Source organism: Trametes versicolor (genome assembly GCF_000271585.1).
Source record: "Trametes versicolor FP-101664 SS1 unplaced genomic scaffold TRAVEscaffold_16, whole genome shotgun sequence".
NCBI lineage: Eukaryota > Fungi > Basidiomycota > Agaricomycetes > Polyporales > Polyporaceae > Trametes > Trametes versicolor.
The window spans coordinates 683,696-711,316 of record NW_007360336.1 but is presented as its reverse complement, the minus strand read 5'-3'; the positions used below and the strand labels follow the sequence as shown (position 1 = coordinate 711,316).

Sequence of the window (27,621 nt, the reverse complement as noted above, 5' to 3'; positions counted from 1 at the left end):
CGCGGTAGAAAGGAAGCGTTTGGGGGCTACAGAACGCTCGACGATGAGGCTTTTGTAGCTTTACACCTTGCCTCGGTTAGAGGCGGGAGGTCGGGTGGCGTGGTGGCTAAGAGACAAAGGCGGATGTACGCCACCGCCGCTCGATACGGCGCACAATGGGGACTGGTCCGAGCGCTACCGAGCGCGAGTCGCGTCGCTACGCAAGCCGCTGATGCGTAGACACGGTGCTTGTGTGCGTGGAGGAGCGTATAACATTTGGGTACATGCGCCGAGGTCGTAGCTCTTCTCGGTCAAGGTGAGTGGCGCGGAGAACACTTCGTCGACAACGCACACACCTTCGACTTTCAGAACAACACGCATAGCAACCTACGAGATCGGTTGTGCTAATGTTTTCCCGCGTGCGGGGTGAGCGCGGCGTTTCGCTGAGGTGCGTCGAGATACGTCAACGAGACTCGTTCTGCGTAGGGGATATTACTTACCACCGCGGAACCTAGGTCAGAGAATCTTGGACAGAGCTAGATGCCTGCCGGTCTTCCCGGGCGCGCAAAACCACTATTTTACGCGATTTTGGCGCGATCAGAGTGTAAACTAACGCGAAGATCAGCGCTCGAGTGGCATGTAGGTTAGATTGAACATTACCCCCGCATCGTTTCTCGCAGCCTCTAGCCTGTGTTCGTACCTCCCGCACGTTGCGCCTCGAGCGCGCGGTAGCCGGTGAGGAACGTTGCATAGCAATGGTAAGCGAGGACTGTTGAGCTCTGGCGACCTATGCGCACGCGTCACGGGCTCCACTACGTTTAGTGGATGCGCGGGGTTGCCCAAACGTAAGCAACGGAGTATACCTGCCAGTATGCGCTGTACCCTGCGGAGGTAGCATATCCATCAGCACGCCCGAAAGCTCCGCGGCCGAAGTCAGTACTCACCTACTAACTCTTAAGCATCTCGTATCCCGCATCTCGACGACGTCGGATAGGAATATGCCGCGAAATTCTGAGTCGGGGCTCGGCGTGAGTACGAACACTCTGACTTTTGCAGGGCGTACGCGCCAGACAGGGCCGGTCCTGCGATAGAGCACGGCCTGCGCCAGGGACGCATGCGCTGATACGGGGCGTCGATGGGGCATAGCGTGGCATCGGAAGGAGAGTTTGCGTGGATGGCTGAGAGGCCTCGGAACTTGAAGTAGGTGCTTTCCGTAGACGTCTATCAGGCGACGTCCAGACCTAGGTTTTAGTATGGAGAGGCGTCGCGCCGGAATGGTGCGTAAGATGGGCCGCTTGCTCAGTGAATGGAAGAATTCTACAATTCTGTTAGTGTATGACAAGACAGCGGTGGGCGTAGGTTCTCACATGCAAAGTATCGTGTCGCTGCTCGGGCCCGCGGTGGCCAGCTAGTAAGGCCAATGCGCTTCATGTACGAACGCGGGGAGGGTGCAAGACGAACCAAGATCACACGACGCCCATACGTCATGCACAGTCCGCGCCAGGGCTGGGTGTATGCGTGCGATGTGCGCAATGTGGACGACGGGATGGACACGGAGGGACTATCCCTGCACCACCACCCTAGGGACGAACACAGAGCAAGAGTAAGGGCAGTGTCCCGAGGCGAATCTGTATACGCGACAGCGAAATATCGAGGGTCGCATGCCTGGATAAAAAAGCATGTCAAGACGACGCTTATCGCAGACTAGTAGAAACCTGTAGGGCAGATGGGGCGAAGGCGTACGCGTGCTTTACCCAGGCAAGAGTGCATGCTAACTCACGCTGTTTCTCGTGAAGGCTCGTGAAGGCCGCCCTTTCGTTGGCACCAGGCTTGCTTTACCCTGCAGCCGTTTGCGCATCTTTTCGGGGGACAGCGCCTATTGTCTCGAGGACGAAGTAGACGGCTAGGAAGATGTTGCAGGCTCCGAAAGCGACGGCGTTGTATGTGAACGTGCGGGAGGAGATTCTGATCAACTCCCGCGAATAACGCGCACTCGATAGAACCGGGAGAGATCGGGATAAGCCGTGGTCGCAAGCAGGGCTAAGAGTGTGAGCGGATATGACATGCGGGATTGGGCGCGAAGAAAATGACATGCGACGGGTGTGTTGACCTGGGACGCATAGGATACCGTCGCCTTTGAGTTTCGCATTGGAATGGGCCACAGGATGGGCCACAAGATGGGCCACCAGCATGCTGAATGCATCGCGGGAGAGCGGCGGACGTACATTTTCACTTCGAGATCGGGCAGAATGCACAGACTTCCTGGATCCTTCAGTGCATGTTGCCGAGAGACGAGAGGGACCCTGGCCGTCGTTGTCTGCACATTGGAGATTGCGCTGCCTCTTGATGCTGACTTTGTAGCCCGAAAGGCCTCGCTCAGGCCTCGAGTACTCGGACTGCGGACTCGGGTTTGGTCCAGTAGCTTGGCACTAAAATAGTCGCGTATAGAAGACATGAGTGTATTGACAAGCTGGGAGATAGATCTGGTCAGAGAAGAGCACGTTCGGCGATTTTCAGGCTTCGCACGTCCACGCCTCACATCCCGACAAGAGACGCGAAGGCGGACGAGCGGAATCCAGGCGAACGTCAAGGAGTACTCACTGAGGAGAGCAGATGCAGACGATGTTCTCCGCTCTATCCGCGCTGAGGCTGTGTGTGCACGAAGCCCTTCCCTTCTCCGAGGAGATGGAAGAGAAAGCGAAGGACGAGCGGATGAGAAACGGGCGCTCGGAGAGGTTAGATCCGATTGAAGCAGGGCTTAGATTGATCTTTAGAACAGTAAGTCTGTCAATCTAACAGCGATAGGCGCTCCAAGTAAGCTGTCAACTAGCTGGTACCTGTCCTTGTCTGTGCCTCGCCGTCATCCTCTTCGACCCTCTCTCTCATCTCATCCGCTGTCGCTCTCTGTCCCCTCTCGCTTTCCGTCTTGCACTCGTTCGTCTTGGCTTGTGTTTTGAACACCCGACGCTCCTTTCGTTCGCTGTAATAGCTTGGCTTGGCATACCGACCACCCGGATATACCCCCTCATCCGCTACAACCCAAACATGGACGCGAGCGAGCTCGGAAGGTGGACTCGTTTTGCTGCAAAGGGCGGGATTGGGAAATGTACGGCGCTGCAAGACTGCATTGCCGAGCAGGCGGAGGATTTGATGTTCATGAAGGTACGCTCCCCTCTCCACATGATTGCGATCGCGTAAATACCGCTCCCCCGGATATCCAACTACTCGCCGCCATTTCCGCGCATATACCTGTCCAGTGAGCTTCCGTTGCACGTGTGCAAGGTGTCCACGAGTGCCGCGGTGTGCTCGGAACCACCGACAGTGTGTGGGAGAGCATACAGAGAGGCTCGTGAGGTATCCCGGATACGATATGTCCGTGCGCGCTGTCCGCCATCGTGTTTGTTTCACCCGACCGACCGCATTCTTATTCGCCGGTCATTCTTCCGTTGTTGTTGTGTTAAGTGAACGCCGGGCATTGTGCTGATTCCAACCCGCAGGACGACGAGATCACAGTGCTCATGCAAGTCCCCGGCAAGGCAGACACCTACCTCGTAAGCTAACCTCTCTTCGCGCTCGAGAACACCGCTGAATATACGCAGGGCTACTGCGAGGGCGTCGTGGGCAATCTTGTGGCCGACGCTGTCCGCTTCCACGGCCGCCTCAAGAAACCCGTCCTCACAAAACGGCACTGCCATGTCCTGCCCCATCTCCCGCCCAGGCTCTTCCGCGAGCGCGCTGACTGTCGCCGCACGCGATATCCCGTCACCAGGAATCTCTACCGCACCCTCCTCGGGCTCCATCTTCGCGCTCTCTCCGACCCTCTCGCTTAATCCGGAGCGCTCGCTCAGCCACGCCTCCTCGTTTGCCACTACCATCTCGACTTCTGCGCCCATCACCCCCACGAACGATGATCCTAGCAGTCCGACCATCGCGCCTCCGACGCCTGACAGTGATCGCGCGGCGTCACCCATACACCTCGGCGACCTCGCGAAACAGCTCGCCACGGACAGTCCGGTGGATCCCCGCTTCGAGTCCTTCGACGAGAGCACATCACGCTTCCCGCAAGACCGCGACTCCAGCATATACGACGACTCGGAGCCCAGTACGCGCATCTCTGTTGCGCTCTCGGATGGCGGCGCGGGAATCGGTTTCTCGCTCCTGCAGAACTTCGCGGGAGGTAGCGATGACAGCGACGACGAGGACGGTCAGTCCGTTCGCAGGACGCTGTCATCCGATTCCACGGTTGAAGGCCCTCCGGGCACCGCGCGCTCGGAATCGCACTATTCACAGTCCCCGCGGAGTGCTGTCCACCCGCCGTTGTCTGTCCGCTCGGACTCGCCGGAGAGTACTGCGCAGCCACCGCCTTCCGCACGCTCAGACTCGCACTACTCGGAGTCGCCTGTTCAGACCCGGCTCTCTCTTCGCTCGGAATCCCCTGCGGATAATGCGCAGCCACCGCCTGCCGCGCAGTCCGACTCACCTGCAAGTATCGGGCAGCCTCCGGTCTCGGCGCGCTCGGGATCTCATTACTCACAGTCACCCGTCAACGCGCCGCTCTCCCTCCGCACCGACTCTCCTGCGAGCATACCGCAGCCTCCGCTCTCCGCGCGCTCGGGGTCCCATTACTCGCAATCGCCTGTGCAGCCCTTGTTTTCTGGGCGGTCCGATTCGGTCACCAGCCTCCCGCAACCGCCGTTCTCGGCGCGCTCGGGCTCGCAGTACTCGGATTCGCTCCCGTCCGCGCACTCGGGGAGCGACTATGGCGGCGAGGACTGGGAGGGCGCGGATGACATCTACGACGACTATAGGTACTCGCGATACTCGATGGCGTCGAAGATGTCGCGCTTCTCGAAGGGCTCGATGTACACCGTCGCGTCGACTTCTGAGGTCGTCCCACCGATACCTACGGAGCTGTCGAGGGGCAGTCTGGACTCGCGCGAGCACGGCAGGAAGGGCTCGAAGGAGACAGCGCACTCGAAGCTCAGCGAGAGTGTCTCCACTCCTGCGGAGGATCTGTTGAGCGCGGGTGATTCGGAGGAGACGATGAGCCGGCTGCAAAAGAACAGGCCCGCGCCGCTCACGTTCAGGAAGGAGCCTGAGCCGTCTCCACTGTTGCACGCGACGTTCGGCTCTCCGCAGGCGTCGCCCACCGCTCCGACAGCGACGACGGCATCTTTCGCATCGCCTACGCTCATGTCTCCGGTCTATCCAACCAACACGGGCGCGGCGACTAACCTCAGGCAGCGGCTCGAGCGCGAGCGGGACGAGCAAGACGATGACTTGCCGTCCGATCGTGAGGCCGCAGGCAAGGGAAGGCTAGGACAAGAGCTTACCGTGGTGGAGCGTGACCCCAGCATGCCGCATACCGCGGCTTCGCAAGCGGCAGAGATCGTGCACGGCCCGTCGGAGACGCGCTCAACGCCTCCGCCTACTCCCGCTATTCCACCATCCGTCCAGAGATCGTCGAACTCCTCCCCACGCTCCCCGCGCAACGAGAAGCGCATGATGGTGATTGCGAACGCGGACCCAGTGCCCGATGGGCCCCCACCTCCCCCGTACAGTGCGACTCCCGAAGCTTCCTCATCTCAAGTTCCACCACCGCAGCCCGCGCCCGTTCTGCCCCTCACACCTGCGCCCGCGCCTATGCCCATGCCTATGCCCATGGCCATACCCCGACCCGGTCCGTCAACGAGCCCGCCGACACACCCCACAGCGCGCCCTATCGACCCGAACCGCCCACCTGCCGACCCACAAGGTCGGCAGAGCCTCTTCCTCCCGCATCCCGGCGCCCCAAAACCGACCACCGCCTCCGCGGGCCCGATGTACGGACGCCAGCCCGCCGCGCCTCCCGTTCCCACCGGCCCACCTGCGGGCTCGGTCTTCCAGGTCCTGCAGATCGCGTTTGTCGCGCGGCGGGAGGGTCGCCCTGCGCCTCCGACGATATACGGGCGGTTCGAGTACGACTTGTCGACGTCAATAGGGCCGGTGCCTATCACGTTTAGTCTGGAGCCACAGAACAACATCCCCGCGAACCGGGCACGACCGCCGATGCCGTGGACTGGTGCGCAGGGCCCGAGCAGGACGGGGTTGCCGGCGTCGGGGATGGGGATGGGTGGCGGTCCTCCCGGTGGGGAGTTGGCGGGGAGGCGAAGTGTGGATCCCGCGGGGAGGCAGAACGCGATGTCGCTCCCCGGGAGGATGATGTCGCCACCCGCGAGGGTGAACACGATGCCCCGCCGAGCAGGGTAATGTCGCCTCCTAGCAGAGTGATGTCGCCTCCTGGGCGGGTGACTACGGTGCCCCCGCCAGGGATGCAAAACACCATGTCGCCGCCGTTGCAGCAGGGTGGTCCGCCGGCCGCGGGTACAAGTCAGCCAATCCAGCGGGCGAACTTTACGCCTGCGGCGGGGATGGCGAGGCCGCGGTCACGGTCATTCTCGGGGTTCGAGAGTGGGAATCAGGAGGACAGGATGCAGGCTCTGGCGCGGGGCAGGTGAGTTTCGTTCCGTATCGCCCACGAGACAAATATTGACCTTCATTGCAGCCGGGAGGAAGGTGCCGTGCGCCTCGCGTCCGTCAAGCCGCTGCAAATCACCACGAAACGCTCGAAGTCCGCGATGGCCACCACAACGACGGCGGCGGCACAAGTCGCGGCACCGCAGCGAGCGACGGTCTCGCACGCGTCGTCCGTCGTGCGTGGCGTGCACGCGCCGTCGCCACTCTCACTCTCATCGAACAACACCGCCGCGATGGACGAGCCCGTACGTTCTCCCCCGCCTCGTGCGCTCACGAACCCGCTCCCGACGTCGCATCCTCCCCCCGCAGCGGACGCGCTCGCTCGGGTCGGCGCCGCAGGCCCTGGCGCACCAGTTATGCGTGCGCTTTTGCTCGACCAGGCCGCCGGATTTTCCGGTCCCGGAGCAGCAGGAGGGCCCGTGAATGTGAACGGGTATGCGAGGGAGCAGCCGATGCAGTCGCCGTTGGAGGCGCTGCAGGAGTCGTTTGCGAGGGGTGCGAATCCGCCGGCGTCGCCGAGGAGTGCGGGGGTGTTCCCGAAGGCGTCTCCGGTGCTGAGGCACAGCCGATCAGCGGTGTTGTCGACGACTAGCTCGAGGTCGGAGATGTCGTCGCCGCTGTCTGGGACAACGTCGTTGTCGCGTCCGTCGATCGACACGCTGCACACGGATGCCACGTCTCCGGTGATCACGTCGCCCGCGGAGAGCATATCGGAGTCCTCGTCGGTGCTCGGACTGAAGATCAACAAGAAGAATCGGCCGTATTGTCCCCTCTGCGACTCGTAACAAGCAAGGACTCGTCCAACCACGACCCGCGAAGTCCGACCCTCAGCACTTACACGAGCGCAAGCGAACACACCGTCGACCAGGAGACCGTCCAGGTGCAAGACATGGGTTTCGAGCTCGTCAAGCCCAATATGCTGATGTCGCCGTTTGCGGGCAGCGTTGACTCGCTCCCCATTCCGAGCCCGATCCGCAGCGACGGCTTCCTGCGCACGGACAGCCCCGCGATGTCGACAACGTCGGGCTCGAGCAGCCTCCGGATCCCGATGGACCTCTCTCCAAACGAGTCGAAGTCCCCCAAGGAGATCAGCGAGATGACGGCGCACCGGCACCGCGAACAGCGCTGGATCGCGGCCAGGCGGCGATTCCGGCGGCGCAGATGCGCAAGAGCAAGAAGATCCGCAAGCTTGTGCTCGAAGGCGTGCCTACATCGGTGCGGTATCAGGTGTGGGCGGCGCTGGCGGATAGCAAGGGGAAGCGGATGGACGGGCTGTATCAGCGGCTCGCGCAGCGCGAGAAGGTGCCGGCGTTCGCGGATATCGAGCGCGATATTCGCGAGAGCTTCGTGGACCGGCCGGAGTTACAGGACGGATCGCTCGCGAAGATGCTGCAGGCTTACCTGTGCATGGTACCGAACGTCCAGTACAGCAAAGGTGAGTGTACTGTGAACGTTCACATGTTCATTGCTGACTTCTTCTCGTAGGACTCGCCCTCATTGCCGGACAGTTGCTCCTACAGTCGCCCGAGGAGGACGCTTTCTGGACGTTCATCTCGCTGATGGACAGCCACCTCCGCCCCTACTTCTCGACCTCCGTGCAACTCGAGGTCGACGCGTCGCTCTTCGCGAGGGCGCTCGAGGCGAACGACCCCGCGTCGGCGAAGAAAGTCTTCGGCGATATGGCGATTCCGCCGGCGGCTGTCTGTCGTCCGTGGTACGTTCTTGAACTCATCCGCGTGCGTCCGCTGACTCCGTCTGGCAGGTTCATGGCCGTCTTCGCGGCGACGCTGCAGCCCGACTACTTGCTGCGCGTTTGGGACGTCTTCCTGTTCGAAGGTACGTCTACTGTTATTCGACGCGTGTGCGAAGCGTTTGCTGACAGGTATGACAGGTGTAACATTCCTATTCCGTGTCGGCCTCGCTATCTTCGCCGGCTGTCGCCGTCTTGTTCTCCAGTCCACCTCCCCCGACGACATACTCAACACGCTCTGCCATCCTCCACCTACCGCGCTGCCCCTCAACCCTGAGGCGTTCATCGAGCTCGCGCTCTCCGTCAAGCTCAAGGACGACGACGTCCGCAAGCAGCGCAACAAGCTCGAGGCGCAGGTCAAGCGGCGCACACAACCGCGCGCGTCGCCGCTCACCTCTACGCCGACCATCTCGCTGCCCTCCGCCGTCCCGTCTGTTCCCGCGTATGTCTCCTCCGCCGCAGCCCGCCCCCGCCAGCCGCCCCGACTACTAGCCCGACACACCTGGGCTTGCTCTCTGCTGCTAGACCCACACAGAAGGCTCTCAATACAGACTTCCATTGGCTTAGATGCGGACACACTCCTGATGACAACCACAACGCAAATTCTATTCAACTCGCCCGCGCTGCACTCGCTTAAGCGGGACCAGCTCGTGAAGCTATGCAAGACCCACTCCCTTAAGGCGAACGGCAAGAACGTCGAACTCATCGAGCGCCTCAAGCAACACGCGCAAGCACTCCCGCCCGACGCGCTATGCGCGCCGTCCTTCGACGATGAGATGGACGTGGAGGAAGATCTCCCTGAGGGATTCCCCGCCGACTCCGCGGTACAGGGAGGAGGGGACGAAGAACAAGACGACGACTACGCGATGCAAGACGTGGTCATGAACTCGCGCTTCGGGATACCGCGCCCGAGCGAGCAGTGGGAAGTTGTGATGGACGACATCGCGGACGTGGACGAGAGCGGGGTGGGCACGATGTCCTCCAAGGGCAGCCTGTGCACCGTCTCGAACGGGGAGTTTGGCACCCATACGTCCAAGGGTGAGTCGCGTTATGTTTGTCTTTTGGTACGTGTTGCATCGAGCTGCGTCGGAATTGTTTTCTGTTGACGCTCCTTAGTCCGGATGAGGCGGGCTGGCGCTGTCAGAAAACTCCGATGCGATGGGCTTGAGCGTCGCAGACGCGGACATTGGACATTGAGGCTCTGAGGCTGACATCGGCTGAAGGACACATTCGGTCCTCGAAGTCAGCATGAGAGGCTGGTCCTAGATCGACAACTTCATAGTCAGCCTGCCTCTGCATTTCATCAATCATTCACTGTCAGCCGCGAGGTGGCAGGTCAACGCACAGGACGGTACTTATGCTGCAACCGCCTGGCTCGAATATAAGCGTCAGATGCATTCAGGTACAAAGGGAAACAATGGCTTAGGTAGCGGAATTAGTGTCAATGTACCGCTGATACGTTTCTGACACGTCTTTGTTCCCTCTTGAACTGGGTCACTTCGCTGTGAGATTTTGCGGCGCTCATCGTACTCCACCCTATTCTTTGCCTTCCGAGACAGTCCCTGCGCCGCCAAGCATCCGTTATTCATGGCCGTTCTGTCGAGGTCGTTTATGATCGACAGCCGCTCCATGGTCGAGGCTCCATATTTTACCTTGCCTCGCGCTCTTCGCGCGTTTTCCCCGTGGTCGTGCCATGAACCACTGATGTACTCACCATGCCTCGCACTTCTCCCAAATCACCAGCTTCTGTGACTTCAACGTTGAAAGCTCTTGCAACCTCCCTCGGGATCAAACGCGCAGTCAGCAAGTCCGCGTGCGCCCAGGAAAACGATGACGAATCTGTCAACAGCAAGGAGACACTGCGTGAGACCCCTTTCTCGTACGGTCGGCTACGAGTCCGTAAGATAATGCATAGTTCAATCTAGTAACCCGGGTGACTAGCGTCTGCCGTGCATCCCCCCACGAGTAGTTGGGGGGACACATAGGATGTATCTCCGACCTTATACGCGAAGACCTCGGGCTATCGTGCTACAAGTCAAGACGAGCAATAGTCGTGGAAATATCATACTACTATCAACGAGAACGGATCGTTAGGGAGCTTGCTACCCACGGCGCAGTGACCTAGTAAGATGTATACGACATACTACGAGACAATACGGAGCTAGACTCACATAGCCCGACTAGCCCGATCCGGGCGAAGCTCAAATTTCTCGCATCACATCTGGGATCTAAATCTATTAGAATCGGAGGGTATGTATATCTATCATCATTCATATGGGTGCGCAGAACGAGAATATATTTTAGCAGATGTGACTACACAATGATAATAGAAGTTTCCAAAGTTTTTATGCGACTGCATCGCGTAATAATACATAATCTCACGAATTGCGGTTGCGCACCGTCACGCCAGGCTCACATCCTCGCGCTGTCAAGGTCAGCACCCATGTCGCCTTGATGATGGACATCCCTCCGAGCTCAGGTCCCATGGCAGACCATGTTTAGTACGCCTCAAGATGTTGTGATACCAGTGAGCTAGCTTACCGTTTTCGACTCACCTAGGTCCAAGAGATATCATGATGACTACGGCGGACTCTGGCAGAGGAGGAGGCGGACGTTGGCAGCAAGCATATGGGCTTGTAGGAGCAGGGTTTTATAGACTTTGGGCCATCGGGGCATCCCCGGGTGGACGGAGTCCAGAAGTGCCGCGCCCAGATAAAGAACAGATACCTCCGTGTTGCGCGAGCCACAGAACACTCTAGTCAGATTTGCATGTCAAGCGTAGTGGAAGTGTCCGGGAGGACGGGTGAGACCAGCGCTTGTACTGTGGCTCGCCCTTCTCGATCGTTGGGCGAGAGCTTTGATCCGGCCATACCACCTCGCACGGACGTACGAGATCGTATGGGAGCTTTGAACGAGCTGCCGCTAGGTAAGCTCGCAGAGCGGTACCACTAGGTCTGACGAGAGGGTTTCGTGTGCTCAACGCGCGAGGTGTGAATATGCGAACTCGTACATTTACTACGAGTGCCTACTAGATGCCTTAGTATGTAGTAGTCTGTGGTTCGTACCATATTGTGTAGTGATGGGGCATGCGATGCTCAACGAGGTCTTCTCGTGACCACTACGACATCGTACGAGCTAACCTCTTCCCTGCTTCTAATATCCACTGACTCGTCTGGTACATACTCGTTACCCTCACACTAGGAAGGGGTCTCACGCAGTGAGAGGCAACCTGTCTCCTTTTCTCCCGGCAAGCTCTTCTCTACGCGTGCCCGCGACTCCCTTGCGGACCACGCGACCCCATACTCCCATATCCCGCCTTCCGACTCGCTCCCCGAGACGGACTATTTCAAGTTCTCTACTCCCAGCAAGTGGTATTGTGATGACGGCGAGCACGTAGACGGCGCTAACGTGGGCGGTGTGACTCCGGAGCTCGACTTGAATTTGGAACTGCAACCCGCCCATCACACGGAGGCTCTGCAAGTTCTAGCGATAATTGAGCTCATACTCGGCCTTACCTTGGTTGTGCAATGGCCATGAGTACCTGTCCAGTCCGAATGACGTCACTTGTCGATCAGGTACAGACATAGTTGCCCGTGGGCGCCCAATCCATCGGCCGACCGTTTGATCACCGGTGGTACCTGGACGCCAAGACTAGGCAGTGGCAGGGGTATACCCCCGGGTATTTCGAACAATACCCATACCCATACCTGCAAAAACCCCTACCCGCGTACCCGCGGATTCTTAGGGTTAGGGTTACCCCACCCGTGGGTACCGTAACCCACGGGTATCCAATCCATGTGCAGGTAATCCTCATCTTCAATGGGTAGAGGGTACATGGTGGCATAGAGGAAGCAGGCAGCTTAGAATTGTTTAATATCATATACACATGGAAAGTAGCTCATAGTGCCCCCAGAGTGCCAGCCTACAGCTCTTCTTCATGACCCGGAAGAGGGTAATCAATGAAGTGGACCTGTGATACCCTGAATTCATTATATACATCTTCAAGAAGTTGATAGTACTCACCGGAAACATCGCCCGGGCCCACTCAGAGAGAGCAGCAAGGCCATTGATGCTGTCTGTGGGTGCATCGATGCGACGGGCTGCCGAGGATGCCTGAAGCATGAGGGTGGAGAATTCATGCCACACAGCCCTATTCCGGGGACGATGCTGAGCCAGACGGGCAAGGCATCTGACAAAGTCGAGTAGGAGATCGAATTGTTGAGGAGGAAACCGGCCTCTCGCAATGCCAAAATAGCCGTGTTCAATTCTATAGACTGTTTCTTCGAAGATGGCGAGTGGGAGGGTGTCGAAGTCTTCAAAGTACACAGGGGGACGGAACTACTATCATGTAAGTATTATATATCACAGCAGACGAGACTTAGCATAGTGCACCTCATATAGAACCTCCTCCTCTCGTGGATCGATGACTCTCAGCATGAGCGCATGCAGTGGAGGACGTCCAGGTGATGTCCACGAAGATCGCACGAAGTCCACACGAACAGTGGATGTCGACATTGGTGCAGGTATCGAGCGGGATACGGGGGCGAACGTAGGGATGGAGACAAGTTCAGGGAGGTCAAACGGAGACTCGGATCGTCGAGGTACAGGGACTGGCATGGGAGAGCTCAATGACGGCAGCAGTGGGGACAAAGTAAGAAGGGTATGGCGGTGGGCAGCGTCAACACACAGCAGCCTCAACGATGCATGAGGCTCGGGGACCATGAGATCAATCAATCCGCCACTGACGTAGCATATCGATCGTCCGGGGCGGGTGATAGCAAGCCAGACGACGACGACAATGAGCGCGGGGGCACGCGGCAGCGGGGGCACACACAAGTAGCTACGGGCAATACATGCTGGGCGAAACATACAGACAGTCATCACAGAATACAGGTACATACAACCTAAGAGCGCATCTCAGAAAGCAGCGTGCTGATGCGGTCCCAGCCGTCCTCCATGTTGTAATCGAGACGGTTGTCGTCAACCTCGGCGAGTTTGGACACAGCCCGGATGTCCTGGGACTTGACCAGATCCCACCGGACCCAGTCGCTCAAGCAGAGAACAGCGCGCGTGGTCTGCGCGCTGAGCCGGCTGCGCACATGGCTGAGAAGACGACGACCGCGGCTGAACGTGCGCTCGACGTCGACGGATGTAGCTGACGGCTTACAATCAGCTGCAGCCCACAGTGAGATGGAGTGTGACGCACCGGGGATAGAGAGGTAGTCGAGCGCCATTCGCGAGAGGCGAGGGAACTGCAGGCGGCGTGCATGCCACCAGGCAAGAGCGTCCTTCGTTGGGTCAACCGGGGACTCCAGGTAGTCGTTGAGTTCGTCTCTGTCGGAGTCGTCGGCGAGGGCGGCCATTCCTGGCAGGTGGTCGAAGATGTTCGCGCCCTAGATAGCACACAGGTCAGCGTTGAAAGCCGTAGTAAGTGACACATTGCGTACCTCAGGGATCCCTGCGAAAGGATCGTCGTGTGCAGGAGCATCCTTTGCAGCGCCAGAGTCGTCATCCGCGGGCTCATATGCCGCGTCATCGCCGCGGGTCGCATAGCTAGTGTCATACTCCGTGCGCACGAGGTTGTGCGCGGTCTTCGACCAGGCGGACGGCCAGCCAGCTCGCTGGAAATACTTCAGCTTGTGACCTGGGTGTAGAACTGTACGGATCGTGAGCATTGTGGCATGCACAGTGACAACGAAGCGGCCGCCGGGCAATGTACTCACCCATCGCGATACGGTATGTAGCCGAGAGGTCGCTCATCTTGTAATAGCGATTCAAGGTCTTCTTGGACAGACGAAGGGCGGCGCAGATAGCGGGATGAAGTGGGCTGCTGTCGCGGACGTGGTTGGTGAGAGTCGTATCGATATGGTCCATGGCCGGGATGACCATGGCGAGGTTCGGAGTATCGCGCGAGAAGAACAGAGTAGCGAACTTGAAGACCTAGAGGTTGCCGAACATCGTGTGCGAGAGGAGGTCGCCCAGCGACCATGGCGTCCGAGAGATGACAAAGTCGTCCAGCGACCGTGTCGGGGGAGGGGAGAGGGAGGAAGCAGGGAGAGGAGCGGGAGCAGGAGCGGCGGTGCGAGGGAATTGGGCAGAGGGCAAAGAGTGTCAGCGTACAACACGTTGCAGAGAAGCAGATTGAGTTCAAACCTTAAGCACATCGCGAAGCTCAACCGCAATTCTCCATTCGTCTGCCGAGAGCTCGAACGCGCGCAAGCCTCGCTCAGCTTTCGAACAGAGACTGTCCAATGCCTCACGATATGTGACGGCTACATCTAGCATATCGTAAGTTGAGTTCCAGCGCGTGCGGACGTCCCTCGGGATTAATCTCTGCGGCAGTTTCTGCTCCAGCAGGATCGCATTCCACGCGGGCAAGAGCTTGGTAGTAGAGTTGACTATTTTGAACGCAAGGCGACGGATCTGTCAAAGCGTGAGACCCTCGCTCTGCCACGCTGTCACTGGCTGACTCACCTTTGCCAGTGTCATTTTCACTGGGCGAACCTCTTCCTCGAACTCCTCCCTTTCCTCGTCATCCAACGACGCGACTTCGTCGACCCAGCTGTCGTCGTCGTCGTCGTCCTGCTCCTCGTCGCCGTCGCCCTCATCCATCCCCTCATCGACCTCAGGGTTCACAGCGGCCTCCTTCTCCTCGGTGTCGATCTCGCGCGCAAGTTCCAGCAACCGGCGGACATCCTCGTCCACCTGCTCGACATCCTGGACCGCCTTCACGTCGAATTGCTTCAACAAGCTCTTCGCCGTGAGATTCAAGATATGGAGGAAGCAGCGCGTTCGCGCAAAGCTTCCTCCGAAGGCCTCCAGGAGCACGTTGAGGTGGTCGACCATGACGTCGTTGTTCGACGCATTGTCGCACGTCACTCCCAAGATCTGTACGCCATGTGAGGACACTGTGCCATCCGATTTGATATCATACTCACCTTGTGCTGGATTCCGAAATCCTCCAGGACTTGTGCGAATGCGGCGGCCAAGTTGACGCCAGTATGCGACTGTGGGCAGCCCCATGGCTCGTCAGGGAGATGTGCACACTGGGACACGCGAGTACGTACCTCAGCCACTTCGACAAGGTCGAGTAGGAGTCTCAATGGCTGACCATCGACTTCCAGGTGCACAGAGATCGCCACAAAAGCACGATGGTTTGGGGACGTCCAAGTGTCCGTCCCGAAGCTCAGCTTTCCCTCGTAATCCTGAAGCGCTGCCAGGTTAGTTCCATACGCGCTCATGCATAGATCGCTGACTCACCCTTAGTAGTTGCGCAATCCTAGCGCGCGTCCGCGCGAACACCATCTTGGCGTCGCGCGAGACGGTTGATGGAGAAGGGATATACATCCCGGGGCGACCCGTCTTCATCAACGATAGGAAGCCGGGATCGCGCACTATGCTGAACGGCCGCAGGCTTTGCGCAACCCACTTGACAATCTCCGCTCTAGTAATCGCCGCCTCGTCAACAACAGAGTCCCATTCAAGATGATTGTATATACTCACCTCGTCTCTTCGCGCGTGTGCTGCATATGGCTATAGGTGACCTTCCCTTTCTTCTTGCGCGAGAAGAATGTACTAATGTGCCCCGTTTTCTCGATGCTCTCGACGATGGCATGGCATGCCTCCTCCTCACTGGCAGTCTCCTTCGCGCGCATCACTGCTTCCTCGCCCCAACACCCGATCGCGTGCTTCTGCAAGTTACCTGTCGAACGGTCCCCGGTGTCGAGGTATCGCCTCGTTGTGAAGTCACAACTCTTGCGGGCGCATGTGAAGACGTGCGAGCGACGTCCGTCGACGTACTCGATGTCGACCTCGGCCTTGAAGAAGGCGTACATAGGTGAGTTCCACCGCTTGCGTAGGCGAGCTATGTTCTGATGAGTACGATGTTCTCCAACAGATGACTGCACTGCTCACTGAGCTCTTCCTCGGCGTCTTCCTCTTCATCCTCGTAGCCCTCCTCGTCATCGTCCTCCTCCTCGCTACTGATCACGATTGTTTTTCTCTTCGCTTGCGTCGCCTGTATTGCCCCGGCTCCTCCGGAGCTGCCATCTTCGTCTACAACCTCTTCGATAGTAGTCTGATACCTCCGCGCCTGCTTCTTCGGGCGTTCGTTGCCCGAGCCTTCGCTGCTCTCATTAGCAGCAGTGTTGTCTGTGTCCTTTCCCGCTGTACTGTTAGTAGCACTGCGCGTCCGCTTCGGCTTCGGCTTCACCGTCTTCTTGCCTTTTGAGGCCGCACTCCCCGTGGCCTTGACCGACTTTCTCCTGCGTGAGGCCCCGGCCATGTCTGATATCTGTCAGTGAATCCTGTCTGTGAGGGCGAATGTGTGAAGGACCTTTGTATGTGCTTACGATGGATGTGTGGGTGATTTCGCCGTCGGTGTAGGGTCTTGAACGATAAGTTTAGCCATGCGAGAGCTTGCAGTGGTGGGACATTTTTGTGCTGTATAGTTCTTCGCCGCTGGCCTTGCGGAGTTGGATCCTTGCTTATGGCTACATACTGATTGCATGTATGGTTTGGTAGTACTACTTGATTAGGGCATAATGTCAGTGGCTGAAATAGCCTTTTATGGTGCTATGGACGCTTTTCTGAGTGTCCGGAGACTGGTATCTGGTGGCTGTGTGCACCAGACTACTTCTCAAGACTATTTCCACACATAGACACAGGTTACCTGCAGAAAGGTACGGGTACCCTCCTCCCGGGTACGGATTTTCAAGGGGTTCATGTGTGTCCATACCTGTACCCCTTACCCGCGGGTGTACCCCCGCTTACCCTTGCCCTCTACCCCTACCCCTGCCACTGCCTAGCCAAGACAGATATCGAATGGTGAGCTTCTATGGTCTGGTGCGCGCCTGAGAGAAGTCGGCATACTCCGTGCATGTCCCGCTGCCCGAGTAATGCGCACATACTGATGCCGAGGCCATACGCAGTAGCTTCCGCGCCGCATAGTTGCGCGAGGGCATCCGCACGGGTGACGCACATTCTGTACGCTCGGATCAGCATACCGTACTTACTCATATAGTGGATCCCCGAAAACATCGCCTCACAGATGCCGTATTCTTCTGCGTGTTTGCTGCCCGTCAAGTTCCCTGTAGGATGTTTGTCAGACACAGTTTTGCCTTCTGTACAATGCACTGACACACCATCAACTGCCTACTCGAGCGCATCCCTGCCCCGTCCTGCGGACACGGCCACCTGGCAGTACACTGCGACAATATGATGGAAGGGTCAGATCCCCACTGAGCCTTGCGCGCAACGTACTAACCTGAGCACAAAATACTCCTCCGTGAGACACGAGAGGAGCGCGGGAGGATATGCAACATTTCGACGCAGGGCGGTGCGTCGTTAAGCCGGACGGTGCTATTCACTATTCACTATATGCACTTGGTGGCGGTATCTCTTGCCTGCGTCGTTAGTTACTCGCTTTCGACAGTTGCCTGCTCCTAGCAAGTAGTTAGCCAACTGCTTATAGTTCTGCATCTCTGTACGTATCGTATATTTCATATATCATACTATATTTCAATCACCTCCTCACTGTTTTCGACAACGACGCGGAACCCTGCACGCTGCACATCCTGGCGCCAGTCTATCCCCATATTGCTCCCTTTCCCCTTCACTACCTTCCCCTTGACTTGCACGCTGCGCACGGAGTGTTCAGCCGTGGTCGACGGGCCTGCTTGACCTGCGTGCACGTTGTACCCACGTGTCACGGCACTAGTCGTGCCGGGCTCTGTCTTGACGTTTGACGGACCAGCGGCACTAGTCGTGAATACCTGAGCGCATGTGGTGGGCTCAACCTTCACGTTCGAGGGACGGGCTTGTGGCGCCTCTGTGCCCGGCGTACGTGTGGTGTGCATAACTGGAGGAGCAACGTGGTCCTGACCAGAAGCGCGTTGAATTGCGCGCGTGTTCTCCAGGCATTTGAGCATGTCCTCAAACCCGAACAGCTGCTGAATGTTTGGGTGTTGGAGAAGAATGAACAGGACACCGGGCAAGCAGGCTACCTGCACCCCACTCACACCTGCGTATCCCTGCCACTGGGTTTCACCCTCGATCCAGTAGCACACATGGTGCGCGCTCTTGAGCTCTGGAGGATCTACCCATCGCGCTATGTCGCATCCGAGCTCTTTGACGATAGCGAACTGGTACAGCGTCGGACCCTGGCTGTCCTGTCATAGTGTCGCGTTAGGGTTGGTGTATGTACATGATAGTGATGAACTTACGGCGGTCTACAGGGCGACCCAGACCTTGTTGGGGACCGAGGACGTGATGAATATGTCGCTGGGTGTCTGCCCTCCGTGAAGCTGGTATGCCATGGCATGGCTCTCCTCGTACTTCTTGATGTAATGACCGAACCCCGTGCAAGGCAGGCCGGTGACGCGGACAAACACCGTGTCCTTGTCCAGCGACACATCAATGGGAGCCGTCGACCAAGTGACAGTGGACCATTGCGCTACGTCAAGCAGCCATGCGTCAAAGACGAGCAGTGACCCTGGGGCGCATGCCGCTTGCACCCACGGGGCCTCTGCGAAATGGAGCAGTTGAGCGTCTTCGATGTCAACCTTCTTTTCCAGCGGAAGCTGGTTCATCTGTTGCGAAGGTCGTCAGCTATGTTTGGCGCAAACGAGCGCAACAACGGGTGTACCTGGTACCACAGCAAGACCGTAATTGTGCGCCCGCAATATAGGTCTCGCCGAGACGGTCCGGCCGTCGCATCCTGTCATAGCAGCTGTAGAACGAGCGGACCTCGACGTGGCAATAGACTCACCAAGGTTCCCATCATGTTCCCAACAATCTAAACCGCATATTGTTAGCCCGATACACTCAAATCAACCATGCGCATGCTCCTACTCCGAAAGGTTTGGCACGTCCCTTTGCCTTTGCCTTCTTCTGCGACTTTGGGAGGGTCTCCAGTTTGCATTTGATCTTGAGGGAGCCGTGTGCGCGCTGGAGTTGTTTTTGATGATCGTCCGCACACTTTCTAAGATGGTTACGCTTGCGTTGGGCTTCAATGTCCACCAGGTCTTCTTCGGACGGTCCCCATTGCTCGGGGAACTGAGGGCGGCCGCAGCTAGCGCACTACCCCAAAGTTAGCAATGCAGACGTGATGTGGCGCTTCGCAGACTGACCACGAAAACTTGTGCCGCAGCGTAGTCCTCCTTGTAGGTCACCAGTGAATAGAAATGGCGGACTTTACAGGTCGGAGTCAGGCAGCTCGTGGGACAAGGCGGTCGGGGGCCAGCTGCGGCGTTGCACTTGCTTTCGAGCAATCGTTCACCTGCCCGACATCTTCCTCGCCAGCTGTATGATCAGGAGTGGCTTATAAGCCGGTCTGAAGGCCAGCTGTGCACTCTTGCTGTGTCGAAGGAACAGTTCAACTGGATTCGCCTCGTCACCCGGTCAGCGTCCGGAAGGGGTTAAAGAGATGGAGAGGGATGGGGCACGGACACTGAGATGTGTATGATACCGCGCAAAAATCCGGAAGAATATTTGATGCAATGCCTGGTGCAACACAGCGCAACCATATGTTAGTCATGATTGCAAACGAGCAAGGTCTCGCATGTACTTACCACAAGATGAGTGCACGCCTGTTCTCTGGCTGGTCTCTATCCTCATCACATCGTCCAGAACATGACATGCCAAGCAATAGAACACTGACAACCTGTGTAACACAGACCGCGGCATGCACAAGGACCAACGATCCACGCGGTCTGCACACGGAAATAACCTCAGGCAGGCTGCAAGAACGGCAGAAGTAAGTATGAGGTAGAGACGAAGCGGTGGGAAGAGAACCTATGTGCGGATATAACCTCACATAGGGTATAGGAGGAGGGTGCGAGAGGCGGGAGAGGACCAAGAGGAGTGTTGGGTTCAAGCTCAAGCGCTCAAGCACTCAAGCTCAAGTCCCAATGTCTCTGAAGTCATTGCCAAATACACCCCCACAACACCATGCGCCACCCCAGCCAATGCCGCCAACTGCCAAGTCTCATCTCGCCCAAGTCTTGCCTCAGGCCTCATCCTCTCTCCTCCATCCTCCATCTTCCCGGTTTGTATGGGGTTATTTCCCCGTACAGACGTACTCCTGCCCTTACCCGAACATCTACCTTACCTCTGCTCGTCTCAGCCTCCTTTCTCTGCTAGCTCTGTATGCAGTTATCTCCACGTACAGACTCCATCGTTGTACGAGTCCCCTCCGACCCCTCGCCTGTGCACGCTGCGCCTGTAGCTCTCCGCTTGCCTAGCCTCCTATCAACACTCTGGACGTGCAAGCTTGCCTGTCACTGCCAGTTTGGTCAATCTTCAGCACCCAGGCCTTCGATACAACTAGTGCGCAGTTGGTATGCCCTTTTTCATATCATCTTACATGTTCTCGGTACTCACTCTTGACAATATAGCTTCCTCTTTTCATCATGATCTCGACTTTGCAGGGCCATGTCTGAATCATCCAAGTATGTCTGCTCACTTTCCTGCTGGCATATCATTGACAATCACGTTGTACACAGGCCCTTCCGCGCATTCTCCTATAATGGTGTCATCTACACCGTCATTCATCCAACACCTGTACAACATCTACCAGGCTATCCTATCGTTGATCCACATCTGAACCTCGATGGTCGCAACCTTTGCCAACCACTGTTTCCAACAAACAAGTGTCCCGAGATTGCGTACATGGTTCGACATTTCAAGACCGAGAACACTTTTTTGGTGGGACTACACTGTGATTGCAATACTGTTCATTTGGTCAAAGTCAACAGTGGTTCCACGCGCGGATATATGTTAGCCCCATCTGTCGCAAAGTCCTGGTGTTCGCTCGAGAGCTGTTTGTTGCATACAAGCGATATTCTCTTCAATACAGTCCATGGGCGACCTGATATGTCGTTTCCCTTCGATCCCTTCTGGCCCAATCCCTCCAAGTATCGTTACAAGGACGTGTACCCCACCAAAGCTGCGGCCAAGGCTGCTGCACTGAAGGGGCGCGACACCTGTGCCCTGTGCCCTGCTGGCGGCGCGTTGCACTATGGCGATTGCTCTCTGCACGGTACACCCCGACACCAACCCTCCATGATGGGTCCTCGCTCTTATGAAGCAAAAAGTTCCCTCCGCTTGGATCGGTGCGCTGAGGGCATCTGTGATCGCCGACCTGTCACCCAATTTATGTGTAGGGGCCATCGTCAACCCTCTCGTCCAACCCAGCCATGAATCTGCCACTGCGTGGGTCAACCACGTCCCATGTATGATCCGCACCAGCCTTCCAATCTACATCGCCTGGCCCAAGGATACTACTGAGGTTATCCGTAAATATCCGTTCCTGCGGGACTACCTTCCCAAGCCATGCGACATTCGAGAGGTCGTCGCCAACGATGCGGGTTGGGTCGTCATGCATCTGCGTCCCCAAGTCGTTAGCCAGCAGGTTTCGTTCTGATGGGCTGAACAATCTCGGCCTAGCCTTGAGGACATCCTTCCTGAGGATGGACCACCCACCAGGATTCCTCACGGAGAGGGACAACTATCTGGCGAGTCCTACCAAGCATTCTTCGCTCGAAGAGAGTGCACCAATCACAAGCGTGCAGAGAAGGAGACGTCAGAGCAGCGCGAGAGCCGGATGTGATGGCAGCAGAAGGCAAATACCTTCAACCGTCCCACTTGTCCCACCCGAGTCTTCCTTTGGAAAGTGGTTGGAGATGTAGATGACCAAGTTCCCGCGGAAGTGCTTTTCATGGACTACCACGCATACGTTAAGCCCACCGCTGTCGCTGAGGTCTGGGGGAGCCATCCACCTGCACATAAACACTACAACACTTGGCTCGAAGAGTGGGACATCTGTGAGAAGCTCGCGCCAGAAGAAAGGCTAGACGACTCTTGGGACGAGCTGGATGAACCGGACGTGCCTCAGCCCATGCTGTCTTTGTATGATCAGTCACGCAATGTTTTCTTCGAGTCAGAACTACTGCTGTTCTACGATGAAATGGGGTCGTTCGCACCCTATCTCGTTCATCTTGGTGCTGTCGCTCGTGTCCACTATGGTCTGGTTCCGGTTGTCCAGCCGAACACCCACATCGACTACGATGCCTATGCGCCCGCTACCCTTCAAAACTTCATTGGCTATCTTGCCGAGGACATCGACAAGGCCGATGCTTTGGTCGTCAAGGCTATGTGCGGTCTTGTCAACTCACTGCTCGAGAACAAGGACATGCCAACTGCGCCAGGCCTTATATGGGACCTCAATCCTGCATGTGATTGTTACCTCCTCCACTCTGCCCAGCGACACCCGTCCATGGAGCCTATGGCGTGGATCCTGGATAATCGAAAGCATTATCGCATATCCTACGCAAATCGCGCCAACGACTATTGGTGGGAGCTCATTGTGGATAACACTACGACTGTCCTCGAGCTGTATCGTCAGCGGGACATCACCAATTGTTGTGACGCGCTAAGGTATCTGGTGGCAAGAGGGACCCCTTACTACACCTTGTTCTGTCCCGATGGTAGAGATCAGATCACATACATCTGCCCCGAGGTCCCGACTCTCAGCTGGCGGATTAGTGGCACTGTCCTCAACCGCTATGACTATCAAGCGTATGAACAGCAAGTCTACGATATCCTTGCGCGGCCTAGGGGCAGGGCGGCCCTTGCACAGGGCGGCATAGTGTGGCAGCTTGCCTCGGAGATCATGTTGGCTGACTGGCACAATGTCGCTTTTGAAGGCCCATCAACAGACATCTATCATACCAGCCAACCTTTCCGTCCATATCGGGGCGATGACTACTACAACGACCTGTTGACCGTGGAGGAGTTGGACGTCATCTGTGGCATTCACAAGATTTTTACCAGTAGGGCTAACTAGTATACTCGCAGTTGCTCTTTGCTGACGAGCTTACAGATGTGTTGTTCCATCAGACGGAAGACCTTTCGTGGTGGCCGAAGCCGAATATCTGGGCCAAGTCGGATTTCAATGTCGGTTCCTGGAACCTGTGGTGCGAGGCCTGGTTCCAGGTCATGCTCTCGAGGTATCGATGTGGTGAAGGACGACCGAAGAACTCGAACCAATGGAAATCCGCACTGGGCCAGTTCAAGCGCGCAAGACATCTTCGGGATGCGGTCGAACTTGCCAGCGATACGTTTATTTGTGAGTGCATGGACATCCCCTCGGTATAGTATTCCAGCAGTCATATAGTGTCTCTCTTCAAGTTGTACATCTTTGCTATATGCTCGGTTCTGTCTAATGGTATTTTCTGGGCTCGGCGGTCGGTAAGCTGCTTAGCATTGGAGGCATTTACGTGGTTTGTTGCGCAGCTGCCAACAGGACTATTCAGTCACGCCCTCTGAAGTAATCTACTGTTTTCCAGTGATGTTACACACGCTGACTATCGGTTCTAGTTTCAAAGTCGGCACACTAGGTTGAGGGTCAGCGTGTAAGAACCCGTCGGTTCTTTCATAACCAGACCGTGCTAGGTCGTGCGCGGAGGACCACTAACCGTCATCGAGTAAAGGAGAACGAGGTCTCCGAGGTTCTCGGAGACCCAGGGCGCATAGGCGCCCGTAGATTAGATGCGTTACGTCATGTACTTTACATAAGCGTACGACACCCCAAGGTTCGGGTCTTGGGCGTCTGGTGGGGTTGACTTCTACCAACCCCACCATCCTACGAGTACGCCAAGCAATACAGCCCGGTCCAGAGTACTTGCGGGATACCGGGGACCGGTAGAGGTCAAGTATACTTACACTTTTTTACTCTAGCCGCGAGAACGAACATTCGTTCAAAGCATCAGTAGAGCTCGACGTCACCACGTCATCAGAACTCGGACGCCTTACGACAGCGTCCTGATATGGACCCCACGCAGCCTTCTGGAACTTCCAGCCGCCCTGAGCGAGCCCCTGGCAACCAACCAGGTTCTTCGCAACCTGCCACTTCGGGCGACGCAAACCCGCCGCCAACCGCGGCTCCTGGGCCTTCGGGCCAACCCCCATCTCCCCGGGGCGATCCCGCACGAAGTTTCTTGCCCAATCCACCCTCAGCGCCACAGGCAGCTCCTGCGAATTCGCCACGACGTAATACACTGGAACCCGAGGCTCCGCGCGCACTGTCGCGCACTGGGTCTGTACGCTCGGCCCCAGGGGGCATTCCCCAACATGCCGAGCCTCACAGGGCCCCCACTACGGACGCTCCGCGTCCTGGATCCACCAGTAATCTTACTGAGGATCTCGAGCAGATCGGTGATACATGGGCCGATATTAGGCAGAACTCGCAGTGGCGAGAGACGATTCAGCCCGCGCCCGCGTTACGAATCATGGGATTCCTGCGCGACTCGTCGGAACGCTATAAGGCGTTGAGAGAGCAAGTCGTGCTCGCGGAGGCCGAGCTCAATGACCAGCTCGCTGCTTTTGAGCGAGAAATGAGAGAAATGGCCCAACAAGGGGTGGACCATACAGTGGGTACCGGAAACAACGTCGAGGACGTTATTGACGCCACTCAGGTGGAGGCCCACCTGGCTGGCCCCCCGAGTCCAACACCCAGTGAGGTGCGCCAACAACAAATGGAGTACGATCGTGTGGAACGACTACGCCGGGCTGGACTTGATCAAGTCGGTCCCATAGCGGGTCCTTCCCGCATTGTATCCCCCGCTCCCGGAGGCCCCGCACCCATTCGTGCAGAGCAGCCCCGACGAAGCGTAGCTTTCGGACAGTTCGAACCGTCGAACATCACCGCACCTCCGGACTGGGATCAGTACGAATCGGTGTCGCAGGTTCCCCGGAGAGATCATAGACCTGCCACGTCTACGGCGATACCCCAACAGTTCGTACTGCGACCGCGTCGGTCCATGGCCCCTGGTGTCTCCGTACACCCCGGACTTCCAGTTGTCCCTGAGCAGGACCTAAACCGGTCCGAGGAGCTGGTGTACACCAGTCCCAGCTACGGACCTCGCGACACCCGTGAAGTCCAACGGCTTCTTGGGATGATTGACGAAATGGTCGGAGAGGAACCTACCTCCAGCCCGCCGGCCTATTTAAAGGTCACGAAGATGACCCTCCCGAAGCCGTATGCGGGCAAGGATGATCTCGACGCCTTCGAGATTTGGTTTCATAACCTTCTCGAATTTTTCCGTACACTCCGGATAACTGGCCCTTCCATGGACCGTGATCGTCTACGAATACTGGGCGACTGCTTGGCCGACGACGCGGCCACTTGGCTGTACAATACGGTACAATCTCCTTCCCGTGAACGTCGGGAGTGGTTGTTCGAGGAAGCCATAGTCGGTTTATTCCGACGTTTCATCCACCGAGATAATCATCTCCAAGCTTCTCAGGAGTATGATAATCTGAGATTCGAGCCCAATAAGGGCGGTGTCGCCGCGTTGTACGAACACTTACTGTACATCACCGAGAAGATGTGGGAGAAGCCCTCTCCCTTCCAGATACGTTGCAAGTTTATCGAGACGTTGCCCGTCAGCTATGAGAATACTCTCACTGTACTTAACGGCCTCTCCGTTAAATATAATAGTTTATCTCAGCTTTATCAGGCTGCCCTCGAGATCGAGCAGAGTTCCCGGGCGATACAACAACGCCGTCGCATCCGCGACACCACCCCGGGAACCAACAATCCCTCGTCGTCGAACAACCATCGCACCACCCGTTCGAACAACACCCAGCCACGAAGACCTCCCGCGGCGGAGCCCTCGCCTAGGACGAATTCGTCCACCGTAAGGCGACAGGGTCCGTCTCGTACGGCTCCAGGTCGCACCGATCGACCAAGACCCACTCCCGGGCAGGTATCTCGTCCCGCCCCGAAGCCTGCAGCCACCAAGGCAGCATCGCAGTGCTTCTCATGCGGGCAAATCGGGCATTTCGCATCAGACCCGGCTTGCCCCAACCATGGCAAGAAGACCACTCCTGGTCAGCGCATGTTCGCGCAACGGGTAGTGGACGACACTTCGGACAATGAACAACCGGACGCACCCATCAAGACACAGACGGTCGAGTTCGACCTGGCCGATGACGCAGGCACTCCGGAGGACACCCAGGGACTGGATCCAGAGGCCGAAACGGTCCAGGACCTCCCTCAGTCCGAATTCGAATTCGTAGGATCGCAATACGAATCTGCGGACGAACAAGCCCAGTCGGAATGGGAGGATTTCGAACACGACGACGCCGTGTATATGGCAAGCATGCGAGTTGAGGCAATCGCCTCAGAAGGATCGGCAAATGAGCCAAGGATCTACAGCATGGCTATTGCCAATGAACGCGGTCTGCGTCACGCATGGATCTATGACGCAAAAGTCCGCAAGATTGAGGACCCGGCGGCCCAACCCCAACGGGTACACGAGGCTCAACGCACGCTATGTGCGGAGATACCGATCAACGGTATTAAAGCATTAGTGCTATTCGACTCGGGCTGCACTACCGACTCCATTACTCCGGAGTTTGCGTATCTGTGCAAGGCGGGCAGGATTGACCTGCAGGAGCCAGTAGGCCTCCAGCTGGGGACTAAGGGTAGTCGTACGAAGATCAATTTCGGGGCGCAAGCCAAAATCGCACTGAACTCAGTGCGTAATACACATTATTTCGATGTCGTCGATATCGACAAGTACGACGCAATATTGGGGACAGTTTTCTGTCGTAAGTACGGTATTGTACTGGACTTTGCGAACAACCGGGTGTTGGTCGGGAAGCAGAGCATTCCCTTATTCAAGGAGGAGGCCATTTCCTCCAAGACACCAAAACGGTCGTTCAAGGAACCTATTAAGTGGGTGACCGAGAACGGACCGTTGGTCCAATAGGGGAGCATGGCGAAGTCCACGAAAGTGGAACCTCCCCATACGCGCTATGCAGGACCGCAAGGGTCATCGGAAGGGGGAGGGAATGGCAATATGGCCGTGAAAATTCCGGTTCGACACCAAGGGCGAGCCGTCACCAGCTCTGCTCCTGTAATTACAGAGCGCATAGTACCGACGATGCACTCGTCGAAGGGTCCACGCAAGGACCGCTTTGGATTCGATGACCCAGGGACTTCACTTAGTTCGTTAATCAACTCGCATTTATTAATGCATTTCACCGATCATCCCGCCCATTAAGGATGGGATTTTAATCCATATAGTTTCCGATGTCCAGTTCGTAGAGCGATTATCGTAGCGTTTATCACACTTTATCCGCCCTATATCATTGGATTATCCCCCACTCCCACCGGGACGCTTTGCCCCAATGTCGATTATCCCCTTGCCTACCCGCCCGATCAACCACACGGATAATCCAGTCTATAATTCTGTGGCATATTCATAAAAATTGTGCTGCACTGCGACTCGAACGACCGACTCCCTGTCAAAGCCCACTGCGCTACACCAACTGCGCCAAGTGTCCCTGATATGTGACCATAGTCCCAG

At 57.1% G+C, this 27,621-nt stretch overlaps 9 protein-coding genes across 9 annotated transcripts; 5 read left to right on the top strand and 4 right to left on the bottom strand.

Moving 5' to 3' along the window:
- Positions 1-3,024: 3,024 nt before the first annotated feature.
- On the top strand, positions 3,025-3,665 carry TRAVEDRAFT_76331 (uncharacterized protein; the record flags this gene model as incomplete). Its single annotated transcript, XM_008047239.1, has 3 exons — positions 3,025-3,141; positions 3,477-3,530; positions 3,579-3,665. Coding segments are annotated over 3 exons (258 nt in total), but the record flags the coding sequence as incomplete, so codon positions are not given.
- Positions 3,666-3,672: 7 nt separating this feature from the next.
- On the top strand, positions 3,673-6,228 carry TRAVEDRAFT_54319 (uncharacterized protein; the record flags this gene model as incomplete). Its single annotated transcript, XM_008047238.1, has 1 exon — positions 3,673-6,228. The coding sequence occupies one exon, from the start codon at positions 3,673-3,675 to the stop codon at positions 6,226-6,228; it is 2,556 nt and encodes an 851-aa protein (XP_008045429.1).
- Positions 6,119-8,737, top strand: TRAVEDRAFT_32347 (RabGAP/TBC; the record flags this gene model as incomplete). The annotated part of the gene is made up of 8 exons (XM_008047044.1): positions 6,119-6,472; positions 6,524-7,255; positions 7,285-7,569; positions 7,668-7,930; positions 7,981-8,209; positions 8,258-8,331; positions 8,387-8,670; positions 8,708-8,737. The coding sequence occupies exons 1-8, from the start codon at positions 6,228-6,230 to the stop codon at positions 8,735-8,737; spliced, it is 2,142 nt and encodes a 713-aa protein (XP_008045235.1). The 5' UTR covers positions 6,119-6,227.
- A 4,517-nt stretch (positions 8,738-13,254) lies between these two features.
- On the bottom strand, positions 13,255-13,578 carry TRAVEDRAFT_84248 (HAT dimerization; the record flags this gene model as incomplete). The annotated part of the gene is made up of 2 exons (XM_008047237.1): positions 13,255-13,400; positions 13,452-13,578. Coding segments are annotated over 2 exons (273 nt in total), but the record flags the coding sequence as incomplete, so codon positions are not given.
- Positions 13,579-14,977: 1,399 nt separating this feature from the next.
- Positions 14,978-15,136, bottom strand: TRAVEDRAFT_78597 (uncharacterized protein; the record flags this gene model as incomplete). The annotated part of the gene is made up of 1 exon (XM_008047236.1): positions 14,978-15,136. A coding segment is annotated over one exon (159 nt), but the record flags the coding sequence as incomplete, so codon positions are not given.
- A 608-nt stretch (positions 15,137-15,744) lies between these two features.
- On the bottom strand, positions 15,745-16,119 carry TRAVEDRAFT_136838 (uncharacterized protein; the record flags this gene model as incomplete). Its single annotated transcript, XM_008047235.1, has 1 exon — positions 15,745-16,119. A coding segment is annotated over one exon (375 nt), but the record flags the coding sequence as incomplete, so codon positions are not given.
- A 1,542-nt stretch (positions 16,120-17,661) lies between these two features.
- Positions 17,662-20,421, bottom strand: TRAVEDRAFT_54316 (uncharacterized protein; the record flags this gene model as incomplete). The annotated part of the gene is made up of 8 exons (XM_008047234.1): positions 17,662-17,688; positions 17,773-18,414; positions 18,493-18,834; positions 18,891-18,962; positions 19,014-19,040; positions 19,097-19,324; positions 19,375-19,404; positions 20,413-20,421. The coding sequence occupies 8 exons, from the start codon at positions 20,419-20,421 to the stop codon at positions 17,662-17,664; spliced, it is 1,377 nt and encodes a 458-aa protein (XP_008045425.1).
- Positions 20,422-21,118: 697 nt separating this feature from the next.
- On the top strand, positions 21,119-21,668 carry TRAVEDRAFT_54315 (uncharacterized protein; the record flags this gene model as incomplete). Its single annotated transcript, XM_008047233.1, has 2 exons — positions 21,119-21,284; positions 21,340-21,668. The coding sequence occupies 2 exons, from the start codon at positions 21,119-21,121 to the stop codon at positions 21,666-21,668; spliced, it is 495 nt and encodes a 164-aa protein (XP_008045424.1).
- Positions 21,669-23,009: 1,341 nt separating this feature from the next.
- Positions 23,010-23,302, top strand: TRAVEDRAFT_99127 (uncharacterized protein; the record flags this gene model as incomplete). Its single annotated transcript, XM_008047232.1, has 2 exons — positions 23,010-23,076; positions 23,127-23,302. Coding segments are annotated over 2 exons (243 nt in total), but the record flags the coding sequence as incomplete, so codon positions are not given.
- Positions 23,303-27,621: the final 4,319 nt, after the last annotated feature.